General features: G+C 45.7%; 1 protein-coding gene across 3 annotated transcripts in view; it reads right to left on the minus strand.

Annotated features, from left to right (window-relative positions):
* The window catches only part of VWA3B (von Willebrand factor A domain containing 3B), a 172,488-nt gene that overhangs the window by 12,215 nt on the left and 141,013 nt on the right, over window positions 1–19,260 (minus strand). For all 3 annotated transcript variants that reach the window (XR_005068002.1, XM_037056830.1, XM_037056829.1), the window contains exons 22-26: window positions 17,637–17,841; window positions 6,574–6,685; window positions 4,732–4,856; window positions 3,584–3,721; window positions 374–474 (exon numbers count right to left, since the gene is read on the minus strand). Coding sequence is in view for 2 of the 3 variants with exons in the window: in XM_037056830.1 (XP_036912725.1) it covers window positions 374–474; window positions 3,584–3,721; window positions 4,732–4,856; window positions 6,574–6,685; window positions 17,637–17,841 (681 nt within the window). In the remaining variant the exon portion in view is untranslated. The remainder of the gene's footprint in view (window positions 1–373; window positions 475–3,583; window positions 3,722–4,731; window positions 4,857–6,573; window positions 6,686–17,636; window positions 17,842–19,260) is intronic.

Consider the following 19,260-nt stretch of genomic DNA (forward strand, 5'->3'; position numbering starts at 1 on the left):
CCTGGCCCCCAAGGGGACAGGCAGATGGCGAGTAGTGCCAACTGCAACCTCATCCAGCCTTTGCTTTATAACTTCATTAGAAAGCCCTGAATCCTTACAAATAGAAGGGGAGTAATTCCTTCATATTCATGACAGAAAGAATGCTCTTCTGAAAGGTCAGTAAAATAATGTTGGATGAAGATTAGAACTAGATGGACAAGTAACCAGGAGATAAAAGGTGTGACACTGAAGGAAGAATAATCATAGAGCAGGAAGTTGTCCCCCTCTGCTTTTCTCCCCAAGCACTTAGAGATCATTAATCTCAACTCAGAAACTGATTAAAGGTGCAAAGATATAAATAAAACTCAGGGAGTAGAATATTACGTGAACTTACACTTTTGGATCCTCCTGAACTGGGGGTGACTTTATGTGGGAGCAGGAGAGAGCATACTTGTTTTGGCTGATTTTAATAAGTGCACTCCGAGGGCAAAATTCCTGTAATAATACCAAAGAGTTAACTCAATTGAAATCAGACATGTCCACAATTCAGATGTAATTTTATTCTAGCTCAACCCATTAGGATAGCTATTAGCCATTATCCTATTCAGAGTGATATTTAAGAGTGCAGTTTACATACAGAGCCTGGCTTGACAAATATATGCTGAACAAAAAGCAACGTTGAGGCCTCTCTGTTGTGGGGGCAACTTTCCTCGAAAGTCCCCTCTTGTGCCACGGATGAGAGTAAACGTGACTGAGACATGATCTGCTTGAGGAGAAGTGGCCAGTTTCCCAGAGGGAAAAGGCCTTTAGCCCCTCCCTCCAAAGGCTTTTATTGGGTTGTAATACGCAGGAATACATGGTGGCAAGGATCAAACAGTAGATAACATTTCAAAGAGATCTGAGGGCTTAGTGTGAGTCAGTGTCTGTCAAGAAAGGGGGTTGCAGAACTTTGGGGAGACATACTCATTTCCTCTGGGACCCTTATCATATGAATGAAAGCACTCTTAGCAAAGCAGATTTCACAGATTTTTCAGAAATTCTTTGTGATGCCATATTTCCTCCCCCCACCCCATGCTCCAGCGAGGCAAGGAATTGCACCCCTCCCCATCAGGTATTCAGGCTTAAGGGGATTAGAGCCAGGAAGCACTTCTCCCAGAGGACATGGGGACTTGGGCTTTGTCAAAGCCGGGTGGGGGGTGGGGGTGGGGGAGGTTCCCAAGTCCTTCCATGATGGCCTCCCACATGATCGAGTCTGGCTTAGGTTGCCCCCCCACTGTGAGGGGTCTTACCCACCATTGACTTCTGATCATGCTTTGGGGGCAGGGAGAGGAAACTGAGGCAGAGTTTGCTACCAGAGACAAGCTTTGTCTCCTGTGGCTCTCATTCCAAAGGTCCACGCTGGCCCTTAGCCACAGGGGGTTGAGTTACAATTTCTAGAACCAGGCAGAGCGGTCCACAACACTCTCATTTCTCTGTATCCTGGATCACTTGCCAAGTCCATCCACATAAGATGCAGTGGGTGCAGACACACACATTGTTTATATAACTGTTGTCCCACCTTTATTTCAGCCTTGGCCATATTTTTTCTGGTCTTATAAACTATTGCCATCACCCCCTGACAAATGCCCCACTTTCAGCCCCATGAGTCTCCATGAGTCAGCCAGCATCTCTATCAGAACGTTTTTCCAGTGTCCATTCCCCTGCCTCCCACACACAACCCTGACTTCGCGGCTCTGGTTTCCAGGGCCCCACTGCCCTGTGGGTAAATCCAAGGTCCTTCCTGGGCTCTGAGTCTCTCGTTCAGAGATGCTGAGTCAACTGCTTCAGCCCTCCCCACACCCTGGGGACAGGCCTGAGGATGTCTCTTCAATCATCCCTTGATTTGCTTTTTCCTCTCTTGCCTGGAAGACACGCCCAGAGCAGTGCCACCTGGTGCACTTCCCAGCTGCCTCAGGACTGTCATTCGAACAGCTCCAGAAAAGTCCATTTTTTTCTCAGAGCTTTTCCTGGGTTGAGGAGAAGGCACCTTTTCTCCCTCTTGTTCTGTCAGATTGCATTTGGTGCCTCTGGGCCCGCTGGCTCTGATGGTCTTCACCCTTTGCCCTTAATCCTAGAATTCATTTCCCACAATGCCTTCCCTGGCAAATATCCTCATATTACAGCCAAGAACTGACTAGATATTTTTACTCTGTAGAGTAGACAGACACAGAGGGTTAGGGTGCAGACCATGGAGCCAGACTGCCTGTTCCACGCTCACCCTGTGTGCGGCTGAACCTCTCTGCTTCAGTTTCCTTATCTGAAAATGGGAGTAATGACAGTTCCCACTTCACAGGTTCTGAACACTCAATTGCCCACTATGGGTAAAGCACTTGGATTAGTACCTGTGGCATGTTCTAGGTGCCTAATAAAGTTAGCCACTGTGATTTTATTTGCTCTTTTTTGCTCACCAATCTACTTTCCAGACATCAAGTAGTCCATCCAAGCTAAGTTCTTTCCATTAGAAACATTAGTTATTCAAATAATTTAAAAGCAATTGAATTGTGAGAACCTTCTCTTCTTCAGGTTGTGTCACGGTGCAGAGATGACTAGGCCACAGCTTCTGTGTGTAAAGAGTTGGGTGTTGGCGAGGAAGCCAGTGTGGGGAGAGGGCAGCTCAGGGGACCCTGAGGGCCTCAGCAGGAAGCCACAACTAGGTAGAATCTTTCAAGTGACAGAAGCGTCCATGGCAAAAGGATGGGAAGGGCTGTCCTAGAAAAGTGACAGCCCAGGGCCCTAGGAAAGGCCACTGGGTTCAGGAGGCAGCTGACCATGGGGCTGGGGGCCAGGCTGGGGGCTGGGGGTCATCTACGTTCACAGGGCAAGCCCAAAACGTGCTGACATCAAGCTGCACATTTTCTTTTCTCCTCTTCTTTTTTTTAAATTTTCAATTACAGTTTACATTCACCATTATCGTGTATTAGTTTCAGGTGCACAGCCTAGTGGTCAGACAACCCTATACTTTACAAAGTGGTTCCCCATATTTCCAGTGGCCGTGGTGCCACACGCAGTTATCACAATGTTGCTGGCTGCAGTCTCCATGCTCACGTCCCAAAGCAGCACTTTGTCTGAGGTGGAGGGGAAGTGTGTGTTGTGGGGACGGGGGCGTCAGGCAGGCAAGTGGGCAAGTGACGTGGTCAGATTAGTAGATAAAGATTTTTTTTAAACTTTTAGGAAAAATGAACTGGGAGAACTGTTGGGAGCATAAGGCAGGGGCTTTCTGAGCAGCAGCAGGGAAGCAAGAGAGAGAGAGAGAGAGAGTGGAGCTGTAAGAACAGGAGGGACCCTGAAGAAGCCAAGTACACCCCCAGCCGTGAATAGAGAGTGGGACCTAAGAAGGCCATTTGATGGAGGAGTGGGAGGTGGGGATGGGAGGACACAGGGCAGATTTACGTCACAGAGAGGGCAGAACCCGAATCGCAGGGGCAATAGACACAGCCAGGAAACCACTTGTTCAAGATGCCTGGCAATGGCAGGAAAGAGCTGGGCACAGCCCACAAGAACGTCAGGGGGACAGACGCCACTTCCTGCTTTGGGACCGTCCTTTCCTAAATGCAGCTCTACTTACTCTCCGGTTGTTGCTCTTCAAAACTGTGTAGAATTTGTCTTCAGCCACATCCTGATTTGGAACTGCTATGACAATGGCAGGGACATAGAAGTCAAATCCATTGGGGACCACAATTTTGGCAAATACATAGTCTCCAACCTGCAGGTCAGATCATATTTCATAGCATACATTTTGCTTGTAGATGGTATAGACAACATTAATATAAGCTTGTTTTAAATGCTCCAGGATTCTAAATTTCATATACCTATTTTTTTCCTCAGAAAGTCAGTAGTTGTAAAATTCTTTGTACTCATTGGGCCATACCTGGAATTTAGTGATTGTTTCGGGGAAGCCACATTGTATATACCAGTATTTTTTCACCCAACCGAGGGCCCCAGGCACTGCCAGCAAGATGGGGAAGGGTCTGGAAACATAGCCTGCCAAGTCTGGTGGAGGGAACCTGGAGTGCTTTGCATGAAGACCAGAGAGATACGAGCACTGTCTTCATGTACCGGAAGGGCTGTCAAGCAGACCCAGGAAAGGAGCAGGTTTGTTAACGTTGCTCTAAGCTCACAGCTGGACTCCACAGGTAAAAGTTACACAGAGAGTGCTCCTCGCAAAAAGGACACCTTGAGGAGGGACACACGGAGGCTGCCAGCAGCATTAGTCAGGAGAAAGTGCACTGACGTGCACCCTGGGCCAGCCTGGGGAGGTGGGAACAGGCGACCAGGTGACATGCTCTGAGTGAGCTCAGTACTTTTCTCATGGCTTGCACTCCCCAAGGATCCACAGCAGTGGCGTTCTGGGGAGCTTTCTCTTTACTCTCTGGTTTGGTATCAAGGAAAGCATGACCTCTGCCCTTGTTTTAAATCTATTTTAATAGATTTAAACTCTTTTCCAGTTCCAGTTTCAAGAGCAGTAGCAGCTACAGCAACTCTGTTCTCAGATCATCTACGATCTCTAAAGTGTTAGCAGATCAGGGCCATGAGCAAAGAAATCTCCAGGCAAGAGGTCATAGGAAGAGGGGCCACTGCTTGGCCCATCCAAGTACATGCCCTTAGCAGCAGCCCAACCAGAACTCAGCAAAGGGCGGGCCCAACAGTGGTCACATTGTCCTCAGAGCACTGGGAATGGTGAAAAAGGACCCAAACAGGTGCTAGAGCAGGTACCTGGAGCAGTGGGCAGGGCATGGCGCCCCCCACAGGCGTGATGAAGGAGATGGGCACAACCTTGGTGTCTCCGTACCTGAAGCCCACTAGTGCATGCGTAGGGCTTATGCACTTCTTCACAACGCCTGGAAGGAATCAGAGTTAAAATGTGAAAACCAGTAATGTCTGTTCCCTCAAGCTGGCCCCATGCTGTTCATTGGGCTGAATCATAACACTTCTGTCTAGATCAGTGCACCCCCGACTTCTCCACCAGATTGTGCTGCACACCATACAATGGGAAGGGGTGGGGCGAGTGCACAGCTCTGTTCTGGGCTCTGCAGAACCTGGCACTCTGAGAACACGACCAGACCACGCCTACTCATCCAGGTCACTAGCAGCCATCCTGATGGGGCATGTCATTCTTAGAAACAAATACCCTCTTTCTGGACACTTTCTACCATCTGGTTTCCTTAGTTATTTATTTTAGCCATTATCCTTCAATATCTAATGCTTAAATATTGAAAATCAATGATTCAATACTGAAAATCAATGTTGTTAAGTTGTGGAAGTGAAAAGGAAAGGTGAACTCTCACCACCGGCTTTTTGCTAGTATTAGGTAACTAGGTTGAAGCACATCCCACAGCTTCCCTAAAATGTACAACCAAAAGTGGTGCGGACCCAGAGCTGGCTGGTTGTCGCTGCCACCTTGGGAATCGGGGCAGGGATCCTGTCTGGCTCACTGTGTTCCAGGATCTGTGTGCATTGTCTAGTTAAGGAATAACCACATTGTTCAGAGTGGACATGACAAGCTGATGACCTGGTTTATCAGGGTGCCGGAAGGCAAAGAGGTAGACCCCTTGCCTCAATTCCCCCAGACCGGCAGCAACAGGTCTTCGGCATTTTTTAAATTTAATCATGTAGAGATGGTGCTCAGGAAAACTTTGAGCCAATTTACTTTTCTCTGGGATCCTGTCCAGTAAAACTGATCCCAAGCCCTTAATCTAGTCATTTGCAGTCCAGTCATTTTTAGCATTTTCATCCAACTGCCAAATTTGCCTCGGACCCCTCTCCAAGGCTCAAAATCAGAAGACCAAGCAGGAGAGCCTCCTGTAGTCACTTCCCAGGAAACCTAAGCCCCAGGGAAATGGCAGGTGTGCGGGCCTTTGTGCTTGCAGAGAAGAGTTCCATGCCTCGGTCTGTGAGCTCATCTCAAATGCTCAGATCCACAGCGACACTTCTGCAATCCACTCCAAAACACATTCACCAAATTTCAAAGGAAATGCCCTAGTTGTCAATTCTACACATATGCCTACTAGAAACCAATCCCTGCTAAAGCATTTTTCCCACTTAAGAAGATTGAATGAAACATAACATATCCTGTCTTAACTCCGAGTCTAAAGAGGAAACCTGTCTAGAGACAGAGACTTTGAGACGTCCACACGGAGGCAGTGCCCGCAACTCATCCTGTCCCAGACACACCTTGCTGTCTTTTTGTCCGTGCCGCTATCTGCGGTAGGTGCCACCGTCTCCTCATGGCCCAAGCCAGGCCCTGCGTCACCTCCCCAGCCACTCCTTATCCACTGCTCATGCAGCAGGGGGAACGCCCTCTTTAAAATTTCAAGTGTGATTGTGTTCCCTGCTTTAAATGTGGCTCCCTGAGAAAATCCACACTGTGTAACATTAACACTTAATAAACAGCCCTACATTCATGTACCTCTAAGAAGAACCTCATTATTTTCTACCCTTCCTTTGCATTCTAGTCGCCATGAAATGTTCATGTTCTAGGGGAAGCACAGTTTGAGAACCTCTGGTCTCCAATAACATACTGTTTAACAAAGAAATCTTACAAAATAGTATATCTACCTGGGAAATAAAAGCCATTTTCATCACATCTTGCGATAACCTTCTGGCCTTTGAGGTGATCCAGTTTTTTGGATTTGATTTTCTTTGTTGAATTTCCTTGAAATTTCTGTTGCTGAAAGACAAAACATTAATAATTGATAGAAAAAAAGTCACTATAGGAAGTGAAAATCACACATTTAGGGATCTTAGGTTCTATGTTGAGAACCGCAGGGCACACGTGCAGTGGACGCTGCTGCTGGGGAACTTCCTGTCCCCTGCCGTTGGGAGGAAGCTCTCGATGCTGACCTGACCTGGGAACCTCACCTGCAGAGAGTGGGACAGGAGCTGCTCTCTCAACCTAATCAAGTTTTTGTTAAAACAACACAAAACCCCAAAAAGCCATCCTTTTCCAGATAATTTAAACAGAATTTAATATTTTAAATTTTAATATAATTTTAAATTGTAGAGTTATGTCTTAAAACATAATATCCAAAATACCCATTATATAATCTAAACTGCAACACACAAAAAAGCGAGCCAATATGAGCAGTTCTCAAGGCACAAAGCAATCAATAGGTCAAAATGCTAAGATGCCCCAGCTGTTGAAATAACCAGATAAAGGTGGTAAATCAGCAATTATAACCATAGCCCATGATGTAAAAATAAGTACTTCTGAAGAGTGGCAATGTTTTCCTTTTATTGTTGTTCAAGTACAGTTGTCTCCATTCCCCCACCACTGCCTCCCACCTCAGCCACTACCACTTCCCACCCCTGATCCCCCCCTCCCTTGGCTTTGTCCATGTGTCCTTTGTGTGTGTTCCTGAAAACCCCTCCCCCTTTGAAATAGAAGCTATAAAAACAATGAAATGGAAATTCTAGGATGAAATAATATAATATCTGGAAGGACTCAGTAGCAAAATTGATGAGACAGGAGAGACATATCAACAGAAATTATTCAATCTGAAGAACACAGAGAAACAAAGATTTAAAAAATGAGCAAGGTCCTTCCTATTTCAGATGATCCCTTCAAAGCCCAGCTCAGTCACAATCTCCCTGGGAAGATTTCACCAGGCAGCTTCAGAAAAAGCAAAGGTATATCCTCACAAAGAATATTAGGTAGCCATTCATACATGATGTGCACAGAAAGGCAAATTTATTGATTGTTGGTTACGGAGGCTGGGAGTGCAAACTGATCAACTGTGAGTGGGCCTAAGGGCATTTCTGGGGTGATGGGAATTGCAAACACTGGGTTGTGGTGGCAGACAGCTCAGCCAGTGTTACTACACATCTCTAAATTGAAATAGGCGACTTTTATGGCATCAGAAGTCTATTTTCATAAGTCCGGTTTTTGTGGCAGCCGTTTATGGTTTCCTTCAGGTGAACACACATGGTATTTCGCACACAGTGGGCAACAGGAGCCAATGCGTACGGAAGCTTCAGTGAAGTAACAAATGGAAACAGACTTACAGAGACAGAGGACACACTGACAGCTGTCAGAGAGGAGGGGGCCAGGAGCTGGGTGAGAAAAGTGAAGGGGTTAGGAAAAAAATTCCTCATAGACAGATAGCAGTATGGTGATTACCAGAGGAAAAGGCGTGGGGGACGTAGGAGAGGGGATGGGGGTGATGGAAGGAGACTTGACTTGGGGTGGTGAACACACAGTACAATATACAGATGGTGTATTATAGAATTGTACACTTGAAACTTATTTTATTAACCAGTGTCACCTCAATAAATTCAATAGTAAACTAACTAAAGAGAGAAAGAAAGAAAAAAAGATAAACTAAACAGGCCTTTTTCTTCAAATTGCTACATTATAGAAACTGGGGGTTTTTCTTCCTAGATTTTTTCCCTTTCTTGACCATTAATTTATTAATTCTTGGTTTCTCAAAGAAATTAGTGCGTCTTCCCAGACCACCCAGCAGCATCATTCTCCAGCTCCTCCTCTTTGCAGACCATCCAACGCCCCTGTCCTCCCCAAGGCAAAGCCGACAGCAGGTGTCTTCCCACACATTTCGCTGTCACTTGTCTGCAGCGCTAAAGCTATGTCATAAATAAAGTATTAAATGCATATTTTATGAGGTCATCTACACAATTCCACTTAAGCAAGTCTCTAGTTTATGAGACCATCTCTTCAGATGGTCTGAGCACCATTTGCTCTTAGGTCATTATTAAAGTTCAGTGCAGTTCGGATATAAGTGGGCTCGATTCCATGCTGCCCTGATGTACCTGGGTTCTCTTGTAGCCTCTATCCGTCAGACCCGTTTGGACAGGCTTTCCAGGTTCATTAAAACAAGTGGGAGTATGGTTGATCTCCTGGGAGATGAAAACTTAGAGCCAGGTCCTCAGAAGTAAAGAAATAACGAACTAAGGGGTTAGAGTCTCTTGAAAGAATTGTTGGATATTATCAGATTTCTAGCCTATGCAGCCAGGGACAAAAATGCCAGGTGAACACTACCCTTTAGTTTATGATGTTCCCATTTAGCTGGCTTTTGCTTGGGTACCACCCTTCTCAAGGAATTTGGTTTTTACTAATGCAGCCAGTAGGTTAGCATTACTGGTTTATGGTGAATGTTATCTGCTTGTTCCTGGGTGTCACACAGAGGAGGAACCTAAGCACGCCTCCCCGTGGGACATGAACATGCCACCTAAAACATGCCTTCTACATGGTTAAAAAGTATCTTTCTTCAAATCACTCATTTTCCCGTGAGGTCACCTGAAAGGGCTTTGCACACATAACTCATATTTACTCTGTTTCTATTTACAACTGTTATTACTATTGGCAACAATCTGTTTCTCATTGTTCTCACAGCATGTAACTTTATGGAAGAAGCTGTTCACTGTGCACTCAGTGGCTGGTCCTGGCTGCAGTCAGTCCTGCAGATGTAGAGGAGGAGGCAAACCAGCATGTGGGGGCAGTGCCGATACAAGCGCTCGTTCCCCAGAAACAGAGCCCTGGTTTCCAGGACGGAAGGACATCAACCTGGGCAGCTAGACAAGCCATCCCTTCGGCCACGATGCTGGCAGCACCTTTCCAGAAGGATGACATCTCGCAGTTTTTGAATCTTGTCCAAGACCCTAGAGATACTGTACAGTCCGCCCAGGGACCGCCCCAGCCCTGATGCTTTTCTCCCACACTGCACCCACTGCACAAGCCAACACCCGGGGTATCCACTGAGTGTTAAAAAAAAATCCTTGGAGGACGAGAGTCGGAGGGGATGCAGAGTGAGGCCAGAATGCCAGCACCAAGTGCATGAGCCCACGTGTCTCCAGGTTCCGGTGCCCGAGCACAGCTGTCCGCCAGCCTCATTGAGGAGTCAGAGGGTAGGGCGGCTCAGTCGGGATGCTGCCTGGAGTAATGTGATTTCCCCTTGTCTCCACATCCGGGGAGTCCTAATTCACTATTTTGCCAGATTCAATTACCAGGTGATGTGGAGCAGGTGATTACCAGGATCCAAAATGGAGCCATACTCCCTTCATTTCATTATTAAATTTTCAAACCATTTTCTCCAGTTTGCATTGGTGAAGGTAGTGAACTTACTAAATGCTTGATGCTTTAAAATTTTCCATTTAAACAACAAGTTCCCACATCAGGTATAGAATGCATTTCTAGGATTTACCTAGAATTAGTCTTTGGCTCAAAATCTTGTTATAAAACCATCACTAAATATTTTTTCCTGCCCCAAATCAGTGAACTGCTGCCACACAGCAGTTCCAGTGTGCTTCTCTGTCCATGTCTTGTCCTTAAAGCCAACACAGCCTGAGACTGCTGTAACCACAACAAGGTGCACAGTGTCTGTGCGTGACCTTTCCTCTCTCTGGAATGCCTAAGTGTAAGGCCAGAGCTTCAGCACACTGTCTCCATTATTAATTCAACTTCCTTTAAAACCTTGGTGAGGAGGGCAGGCCCAGCCTGGAGCATTTTCTGACCTACACTCTCTCTCCTCTTGTTTAGATTTAGAGGGGTTTCCTCTACTCCCAGAGCATCTAGGGTCTGCAGTCCTTTTGAAAATGAATTCTAGAGAGAGAATGAGAAAAAGACCTTACAGGAAAATGTCAATCAGGAATGGCAATCAACCCGGCCCCTCCAGGTCTTGGGGTATTGACACATTCTAAAGGAGTTGGAAGGCTTTGGTGTGCTTTCCTTTCCAGAGCATGTGCATTTTAACAGGGGGCAAACTATTGTACCAAAGGAGTGAAACTCTAAGTAGAAATTTCTGCCTCAGCTATGCCCTTTAGAAGAGGGAGCTAAATTTCCTTGCAAAACCTCTTACAAGCACAGCAGGTTGACAGTGGGGCTCACGGGGACGCTAGGGATAAAGCGTGTGAGTCCAAGGCTTGAGGGGGGAGCGGCAGGCAGGAGGGCAGGCCGAGAGAATTAATGTCTCCTTTAAGAAGTCTCAGGTACTTAGCATTGCTTTAAGCTCCAAAACAGCTTCTGTGGAGCTGTTTTCCCCTCCTTCTCTCCAGGAAATAATGTAACTTTAGAAAACACAGAAGGAGAAACTCACATCCCCAAATTCTGTGCAGTTTCTACTTCCCTCTGCAGGATGCTTCCTGAGCAGATCAGCTGGGTAAGCTGTACCCTGCTCTCATCTCAGTCCGTGTTCCCTGTGCGGGTGTGAGCCGCCCCTTGGAAGCGCAGGACACAAGGGCAGGGTGAGGGCCTGACCTAGAAAACGGCTCTCTCCTCTCCAGCACGGCACCGCACTGCGCTGTGGAGTTCACCACTGACAGCAAGATCTCCAGTGGAACACCCATCAGTAGCAACTCAAAGGGCTTTTGTGAAGGGGTGAACTCTGTGTGTGGTACCAGCAGAAGACCTAATAAACATGCATTAGGTGCTCAATGAAATGATCTCCCTAACTTGATGAGCAAACTTGTAACATCTCAGGGAATATTCTCTCCTCGATCTTTCAGGGAAAAATTAAAATGAAAAACTCTTGAAATGTTTTAAATATGTAAATCTGAATATCACCACAGCTCTGAGGTCTGTACTCTGATGGTACTGATACAGTTACCCATATGCTTGCTGCTACTCCAGAGACGAATGGAAGTCACACTCTGAGCCACTTTTGTGTCATTGCCTGGAGTGTGACCCACACCAGCTGTCTATTAGAGCTGTGTATAAATATCTCACACAGGCTATAGTCGAAAAATAAACGCTGGGCCTTTAAGAAAACTCTGTAAAAGATCTCTGAGCTGGTTACTCTGGTCCACTCACCCGCCCAAAAATCTATTCTCTGCCCTGCCCTGCTCTATGCCCAGGATGCTGACCCCCAAGGGTGACACCGCCCTATTTCCCTTCCTGGCTGTGGTCTCCATGGGGTGATCCAATGGGAGGCAGGAGGTCAGAGGGTCTGCCGGAGGAGGAGAGACGGGGACTCTGGTTCTCCCCGGCCCCACCTGTTGCCTCAGGAGTGCTCCCTCCCCCGCTGTCCCACTGGTGCTCACAGGACTCCAGCGACCCTGTCTCCTTCTGCCCTTCAAGTCCAGGGTTGATGGCACTTCCTGTGCTTGCCAGGCACTGGGGGCCTCAGATCCCCTGCTGACTGCCTTATACCTACCTCCACCTCTGCAAAGTCCCTCCACTTGGACCAACTAAATAGAAGTCTGGTTCCTGCCTGGACCCTATGATCAGCCCTCCACACTCAGTTCATCCGGATAGGGAGGTCCATGACCATCTGTGAACCATCTGTCATGTTGGGGATCCCTGAAGCTGATGCCACCTTTCCGCTCATGAACATCAGATACTAGCCAGATAACGTTTTAGGGGATGAGCAGGGTTTGTGGGAGTTTTCCTTCCTTTCCTTTAATTTCCTTCAGTGACTAGTGCCCCTGAGCAGGTTTCTCTCCTTCAACCCCCACTGACTGGGGCACAATCAGGCAGTTGGCTTCCTCTCCATCCCATCAGGGCACCTCATGGTCCCTCTGAGATTCCAACCCCACTGCGCCACACCTCCGTCCTAGCACCACTCCTCAGGAGCCCGTGGGGTCCTGTTTCCAGATGTTAACTTATCACTGAAGTACTGGCCTGAAGGTGCACACAGCATTCTTCCTGTGACAGCGATGTTGCTGGACGCAAGTGCAGGGCACGGCCCAGACCCACGGTTCCTCCCCCACAGCAGGGGCTCAGGCGCCACTGCAGCACAGCCAGCTCTCAGTCCCTGCCGAGTCTTCCAGCCAGACCTGAGTATCCGCGGCACAGACCAAGCTTTTTACCAGTGGAAGGAGAAAGGGCGTGATGTCCTTTCTCCCTTTACTGAAGGAACATTGGTAACTGTAAAAGGGTGGGTTACAAAAGCAAGAATGACAACTCGTCCAATTCTTACTTGGGAACAAAGATATCATTCTACTTAGTTCTGACTTCATTTTACACAACTCCAAGACATCTCTCTCTAAGTCTTCCCAACTAACTTTCTCCCGTACAGTGTAAAAGTCACAGCCCAACAGTGTTTTCAGATCCAAGGTCTGTCTCCTTTCTTTCAGTCTCTCAGTGTCACGTCAGTCTCACCTGTATTCTCCCTCCTGTGCGTTTTCTCTTTTTCCTGGACTCTTAGTCACATATGACTGGAACATATGTTTCCTATTCCCAAAGGCCAGAGACCCCCACTTCCTTGCCAGTCACAGGGCTGCTCACAGCTGCTCACAGCTGCTTATAGCTTAACAAGATTTCCTGCCTCCAAATGGACCCAAGGAGGTAGAATTTGTGGGTGCAGACAGCCCACTGGCCTTTCTGGGCCTGGATGCTGTGCCATTTGCCCTGGAGAACAATCCTTATTTTCGAAGGAAATGGTGGGGGCTCTTCACGCGGGAAGGTTAACTGTGATTCAGGTGCCTTCTGATTTCCACCTCTGAAAGCTCAGCATGGGCCAGTGAAGTGAAATCTGCCATCATGGCAACAAGAAGTGCTAGTGAGGGAGTTTTTAGGGGAATTTAAAATTTCAGACTTAAGATTCATCCTTTATTGTGTGGTCACATTCAAAGAAACTTTGACCGTCTTTTGCTACTCAGTATCAGTAAATCTAGGGGGTCTTAATGAGTAACAGAAGGTTTCATCCTCTTCAGTCTGTAATCATTAATCAAATCCTTGGCCTTCGCTTAACAGGAGCCTCTGCTGGTACGCGCACGTGCGTCCGGACGCTCGCTCCCCCCACAACCTCACAGGGTCTCGCCCGCTGGAGCGGTGGCCCCACCTAGTGTTCCCACGCTGGTTGAGACCTGTTAGTGGGCCATGAAATCAATTTGTGGGCATGACAAAAACAGAATAAAATATCTCAGAACACATCGCACGTGGTGAGGAGAAATATTGTTTTAAGAAAATAATGTGCAAACTCTTCCAGGGCTGAGGGCCATGCAAAGAATGGAGAAAGCTCTGAAGACAGAATGCGGAGTACTCCCCCCATTCATCACCAGCGACAATCGTCCTAGATGAGCAGACACTCCCCTGAACAGACAGCGGGGGCCTTTGGGCACGCTATGTGGGGACAAGGCAGTAAAGGGAGAGTCTCAGCCCCTGACCAATAAGAGGGCAGAGTAGACCCATCGATACCATTACACAAATGAAATGCCTCCTCTCACTCTGGTTCATGCTCGAGTCCCCACCTTCTCTCTCCTGTTTCCTTCCCTACAAAGCTCTTGAAACAATCATCTTCACTTCCTATATGTACTGCTTGACTTCTACCCACACCTTCACCCACCGTAAACTGCCTTCTGCTCCCACACTTCCATGAAATTATTCTGGCTAAGACCACTAGTGATCTCCCCCTTGACAAAGTGGCTTCCAGACACCATTCTGTGTGATTTTCAAAGCTCCTCAGTAGCCACCTCACTGATAGGAAGAGTGATAGTGGGTAATACAGGCTGAGTGCACACACTGTGGGGCGTTTAATGCAGCACACCGTCCTAAGCATATCACAGGCATTGTCTCACAACCATTTTGTAGCTTTTTCTTTTTTTAAAGATCAGGACACTAGACTTAGAGGGCCTGGCTAAGGTCACATAGCCAGCAAGTGGCAGCACTGAAGCCTGAGTTCAGGTCTGTACCACTGCAGATCCCAGCTCTCGCGTCACAGCCCGCCTCCCAGGCCACCTGCTCCTCCACCTTCCCTGCTCCCGTGGCCTCACTGCCTGCTCTCTTCCTCTCTCAACACTGTAAATGGCCTCCAGGTGTACCTCCTTAACTTAGATTTCTCTCCTCTGCTCTAGCATGTGCTGTCTGCAAGCCTTTCTCACCTGGATGCCTCATGGCCGTCTAAGAATCAAGAGGACCTAAAGTTATTTACCCTCCCCTGAAAATATATTTTTCCACTAATCAGTCTTCTTCTTCTTATCCATTTTTTCATTTATTAATTCAGATACTTACGAGTACCTACCAGGTGCCTTGGCACGGGAGAACCCAGAACACAGGGGACAAAGTCCCACCCTTATTCTGCTGGGAGAGACAGATGGTGCACAAACATATACATAATGTTAGATAGTTAAATGTGCTTTGAAGGAAACATAAATGTGCTCAGGGGTTAGAGAATGGCAGGGTGTTTAGATGGGCTGACCAGGGACTACCATAGACACTTTCTTCATCCATATTTTTGGATGAAGAAATTATGGAAGTTACATGCTGTGGATAAGGGAAATAAAGAAGTAAAACAATGAAAGCATGTCCCATAAACAGTGAGTTTTTGATTCCCACAATTCCAGATAAATTCAGTAGAAATCAGTCTTTGTTCTGAATCAGAAGAGTCTTCTGTTCATTCTTTTAGCAATACTTCCCATTTTTAAATTTAATACTAAGTACGGATAAGGAATAAAGCTAACAAGTGCTGCTGAGGGGCAGTGGTGCCTCCATCGTTTACTAGAGGAAAAGCCCGTCATTCAGGGCCTGAACAGTCTGTCTCACAGTCAGAGTAAGGGTGGGACTTGGTCCACGTATTAGGTATTGGGTTGGCCAAAAAGTCTATTACAATTTTTCAAAAAATTTCTGTACAAAAGCTCTAGTAGTGCTTAGTTGTCTTTAACTTTGTTTGAAACAATTTTGTTAGATTGTATTGTGACAGCTGTCATATCAGCATGCATTTTAAAAAACTTATCAAAATTGATGAGTTTTTGTGCAGCCATTTTAACACTGAAGATGGAAGAAAATAAGCAACATTTCAGTGCATTATGCTTTATTGTTCTGAGAAAAGTTAAAACTCAACTGAAATGCAAAAAAAAAAAGCCTTGTGCAGTGTATGCAGAAGATGCTGTAACTGATTGGACATGTCAAAAGTAGTTTGTTAAGTTTCTTGGTACTATTGACTTTTTTTGCCAAATAATTCTTTGCTGTGGGGCTGTCTTATGATTGGAAGATGTTTAGCAGCACCGCTGGCCTCTACCCACTAGAAGCGAATAGCAGGACATAGCCAACATACTCAACATATCCAAAGCAATAAAGTTACTGGTGAAAATGAAAAAATGTGTCTTTTATTTTACAGAAAAAATTTAACAAAATTTTGAGCCAACCTAATACTTCTAGTACCTGAAATAGTGTTTGGCACCTCATAGGGAATAACAAATATTTCAGAGATTACATGAAAGGACAAACAGAGGGAGAGACACAACAGAGAAAGAGTACATTTTCAGGGAGAAGCCATCAACCCACTTTCAGTCTCCTGATTGTTGGGTGCCCACAGGACATGGCTAGGTGAGGCAGGCCGACAGGCAGCCACACGTGGGAGGCGTCAGGCGATGCCTCCCAAGGAAACACTGAACAACTCTTTCAGGAAGTCAATAAAACACAAACTATAAATACAAATACATATTTATAATATATATAATTAACTAAAACAAAATAAATAAAAATAAATATATGGTAGAAAGTTTGCATTCTGAACAAAAGAAATAGCTTTGTACACCAAAGGGAAAAAATGCCGTTCATAGAGGAAAAATAAAATTAAATAAAAACAAACACAGGACTCTAGAGCTGTCAATACAGCATTTAAAACCAAGCAAAACCAGTATCACTCAGCAAAGACTGAAACCAAATACAATAAGTCTCAAACATCAGTTCTTTGGGCATATTTTTTAGACTGCCATATGGTGAAAATTAAACAGAATTCAGTAAGATTGTGGATGAACTATTCCAGGTCTACTCATACTCAACCGAAGTCAGAATGGGGGTGTTATACTGGCAACAAGTATTTAGAGCCCCAAAATGTTCATGCCCTTTGACCTAAGGATCCCACTCTTAAGAATGTATCCTGACAAAATAGCCCAACTACATGAACCTTAACAGTCATTGACACGTGAAGTGAAAGGGAAGAAAACTAGAAGATAAGCCAATTGCCAACATTTAGTAAAGAGTTAAATACATGAGGGTATATACACACACACCCTGGAATGTTATATAACCACAAAAAATGCCAACCTGATGATTTAGTAAAAACACAGAGAAAGCATATGAGATAATGGTAAAGTAAAAAGCAGAATATGAAATTATTATGGGTAATTTGATTGATCTATGTATAAAACATATTCGAGGAGAAAAAAACTAGAAGTAAATGATCTAAAGTTGTAATAAGTAATAAGGCAATCATATAATAAATTATTTTTTTTTGGTAAGGTTTGTGTCATTGATAATAATAATAATTATCCTTACAGGGGGCTTTCAATACTAAGCTCTTTAAATACTCATTTTACTCTTGTAACAACGCTATGAAGCAGATACTACTATTGTTCTTACTTTACAAGTAAAAACACTAAAGTTTAGAGAACGTAACTGACCAACCACACAGGGAAGAGTTGGCAGACCTGCGGTTGGACCTTGCCCTGGCTTACATCCAAGTCCAGGCTTTTAATCATGACGTCTTACTTCCGTTTAGCTTTATTTTGCAGCTAAAAGGTGTATTGTTTTAAAACAAATAAAGCCATAGTAAAATCAAATGGCATTTCCTTCCTGTTGAAAGAAGTCCTAGGACTTAACAGGGTTGGCGCTCACTCTTTCGGTAATCAGTGTGGTGGGGGTGGGAGAGAGAGGGAAACCCGCGCAGGGAGGCGGAGACTCGGGACGACAGGGAAGGGGGGGAAACAGACGCATCCAAGGTACTCACCTCTGCTAGTGCCCTGCTCACATAATTCTCCTTCCTGGCAGCCTCCTGGAGCTCCATAGCCTGCTGGACATACATTTTCCCAGCTAGGATTTCATTTTCCAGCAGCGACAGCTCTTTCAATGAAATGGGCCAGTTCAACCGTTCCAATGCCTCATTTAAAGCGGCCTTGTTTTCCAAGTACCTCATTGGTTTGTTTGCATCTAGCCTAAAAAGGAAAAGAAGAAACAAAAGAACAAAGAAAGTGACGATAATAGAAAAAATGTGGAAAGATAGTTTTTTATTCAACCCTGCCCTGAGAACCACCTGTGAAAGCAGGTGTCAGATGCCAGTTAACGGAATCACAGCCACGCTCTCTGGCCCATCGGAACTTTGGTAGCTCGAACAAGTTAAAAATGACCATCTCTGTACATTATGGTAGGCACTCTTACTCATTACTTAATTTGATTACCTGATTTTAAGGAAGTTTGATGCACGTCTTTTTTTTAAAAAAGCAACTTCTTTTTGGCATACTTAGAGCCCATTTCTTTTTCTCCAGGTCTAACATTTGACAGGACCAAAAATGTGCCTCAAAGAGATTCCACACAACTACCCTTTAGCAGTGATTCTGGGAAACAGAGGAAAGCAAAACTAAACTAAACCTAAATATTCGCCTCAGTGCAGCGATTCTTCCACGAACTCAGTTGAGCTATTTCGATCCCCTCTTCTCCTTTGGAGCCTAAATAGGCCTAAACTTTCTGGCTTCGTTGTTTGGGTGCATGAAGGGCAGGACCTGAACTTTCTATGAGCTGAGGAACAGGCTGAGAGACTCCAGGGGAAGCCAGTGTGGTGTGATGGCCCAGGTCCGGGATTCTTTTCTCAGTCCCAGCTGCTGTGGAGTCAGACACTTGCAGAGGAGGCAACAGGGTGGAGTAGGGAGAGAGCTCATTTCATAACCATCACTCTCTTAGTGCTGAAAGTGTCGCTTCTGATAGCTATAGGGTGTTGGAGGAATACAGTGCAAACCCAGCACAACCATGACACTCAATCCACAAACAAACTTGTCTCCAGGTAATAGCAAAAATTCTTATTAAAAATCTAAATTGGAGTGATGTCAGCAGGATGGTGGAATAAGAAACCCCAGGCCAGAGAACAGGCTGACAGTGACCAGAGGGGACAGGGGAGGGAATTTCAGGGGAAAAGGGGAAGGGTTTACAGGAATAAGAATAAAGGACACATGGACAAAAACTAAGAGGGGTGGAAATGGAAAGGAGGTGGGGAGCACTGGGAAGGGGGTGAGCTGGGATGGGAGTAAAAGACAGAAAACTGTACTTGGACAACAAATAAAATAAATAAAAAAAAGAAAAGAAAGAAAGAAACCCCAGGCCTTCATTTCCCCACAAAGATAGAAACTTAGCAAGAACATAGGGACCAAATAGTCTTTGTGAGAATTCCAGAAACCACTTAAGAGCTTCGAGCACTCCACAAACCGGAGAAGAGTGGGTAGGAAAGTTTATTGCATTTTTCCTGGCTCAGCCACTCCCTTCCCAGGCACAATACTGCTCAATTGAGAAAAACTCCTAAATCCTGACTTCTCCCTTGAGAGGGCAAGAGAAAAGAATATGCATCCAACATTCTGGCTTTTGGA

The sequence above is a fragment of the Sturnira hondurensis genome, unplaced genomic scaffold, assembly GCF_014824575.4.
Source record: "Sturnira hondurensis isolate 20B ecotype Veracruz unplaced genomic scaffold, ASM1482457v3 Scaffold0009178, whole genome shotgun sequence".
Taxonomy (NCBI): domain Eukaryota; kingdom Metazoa; phylum Chordata; class Mammalia; order Chiroptera; family Phyllostomidae; genus Sturnira; species Sturnira hondurensis.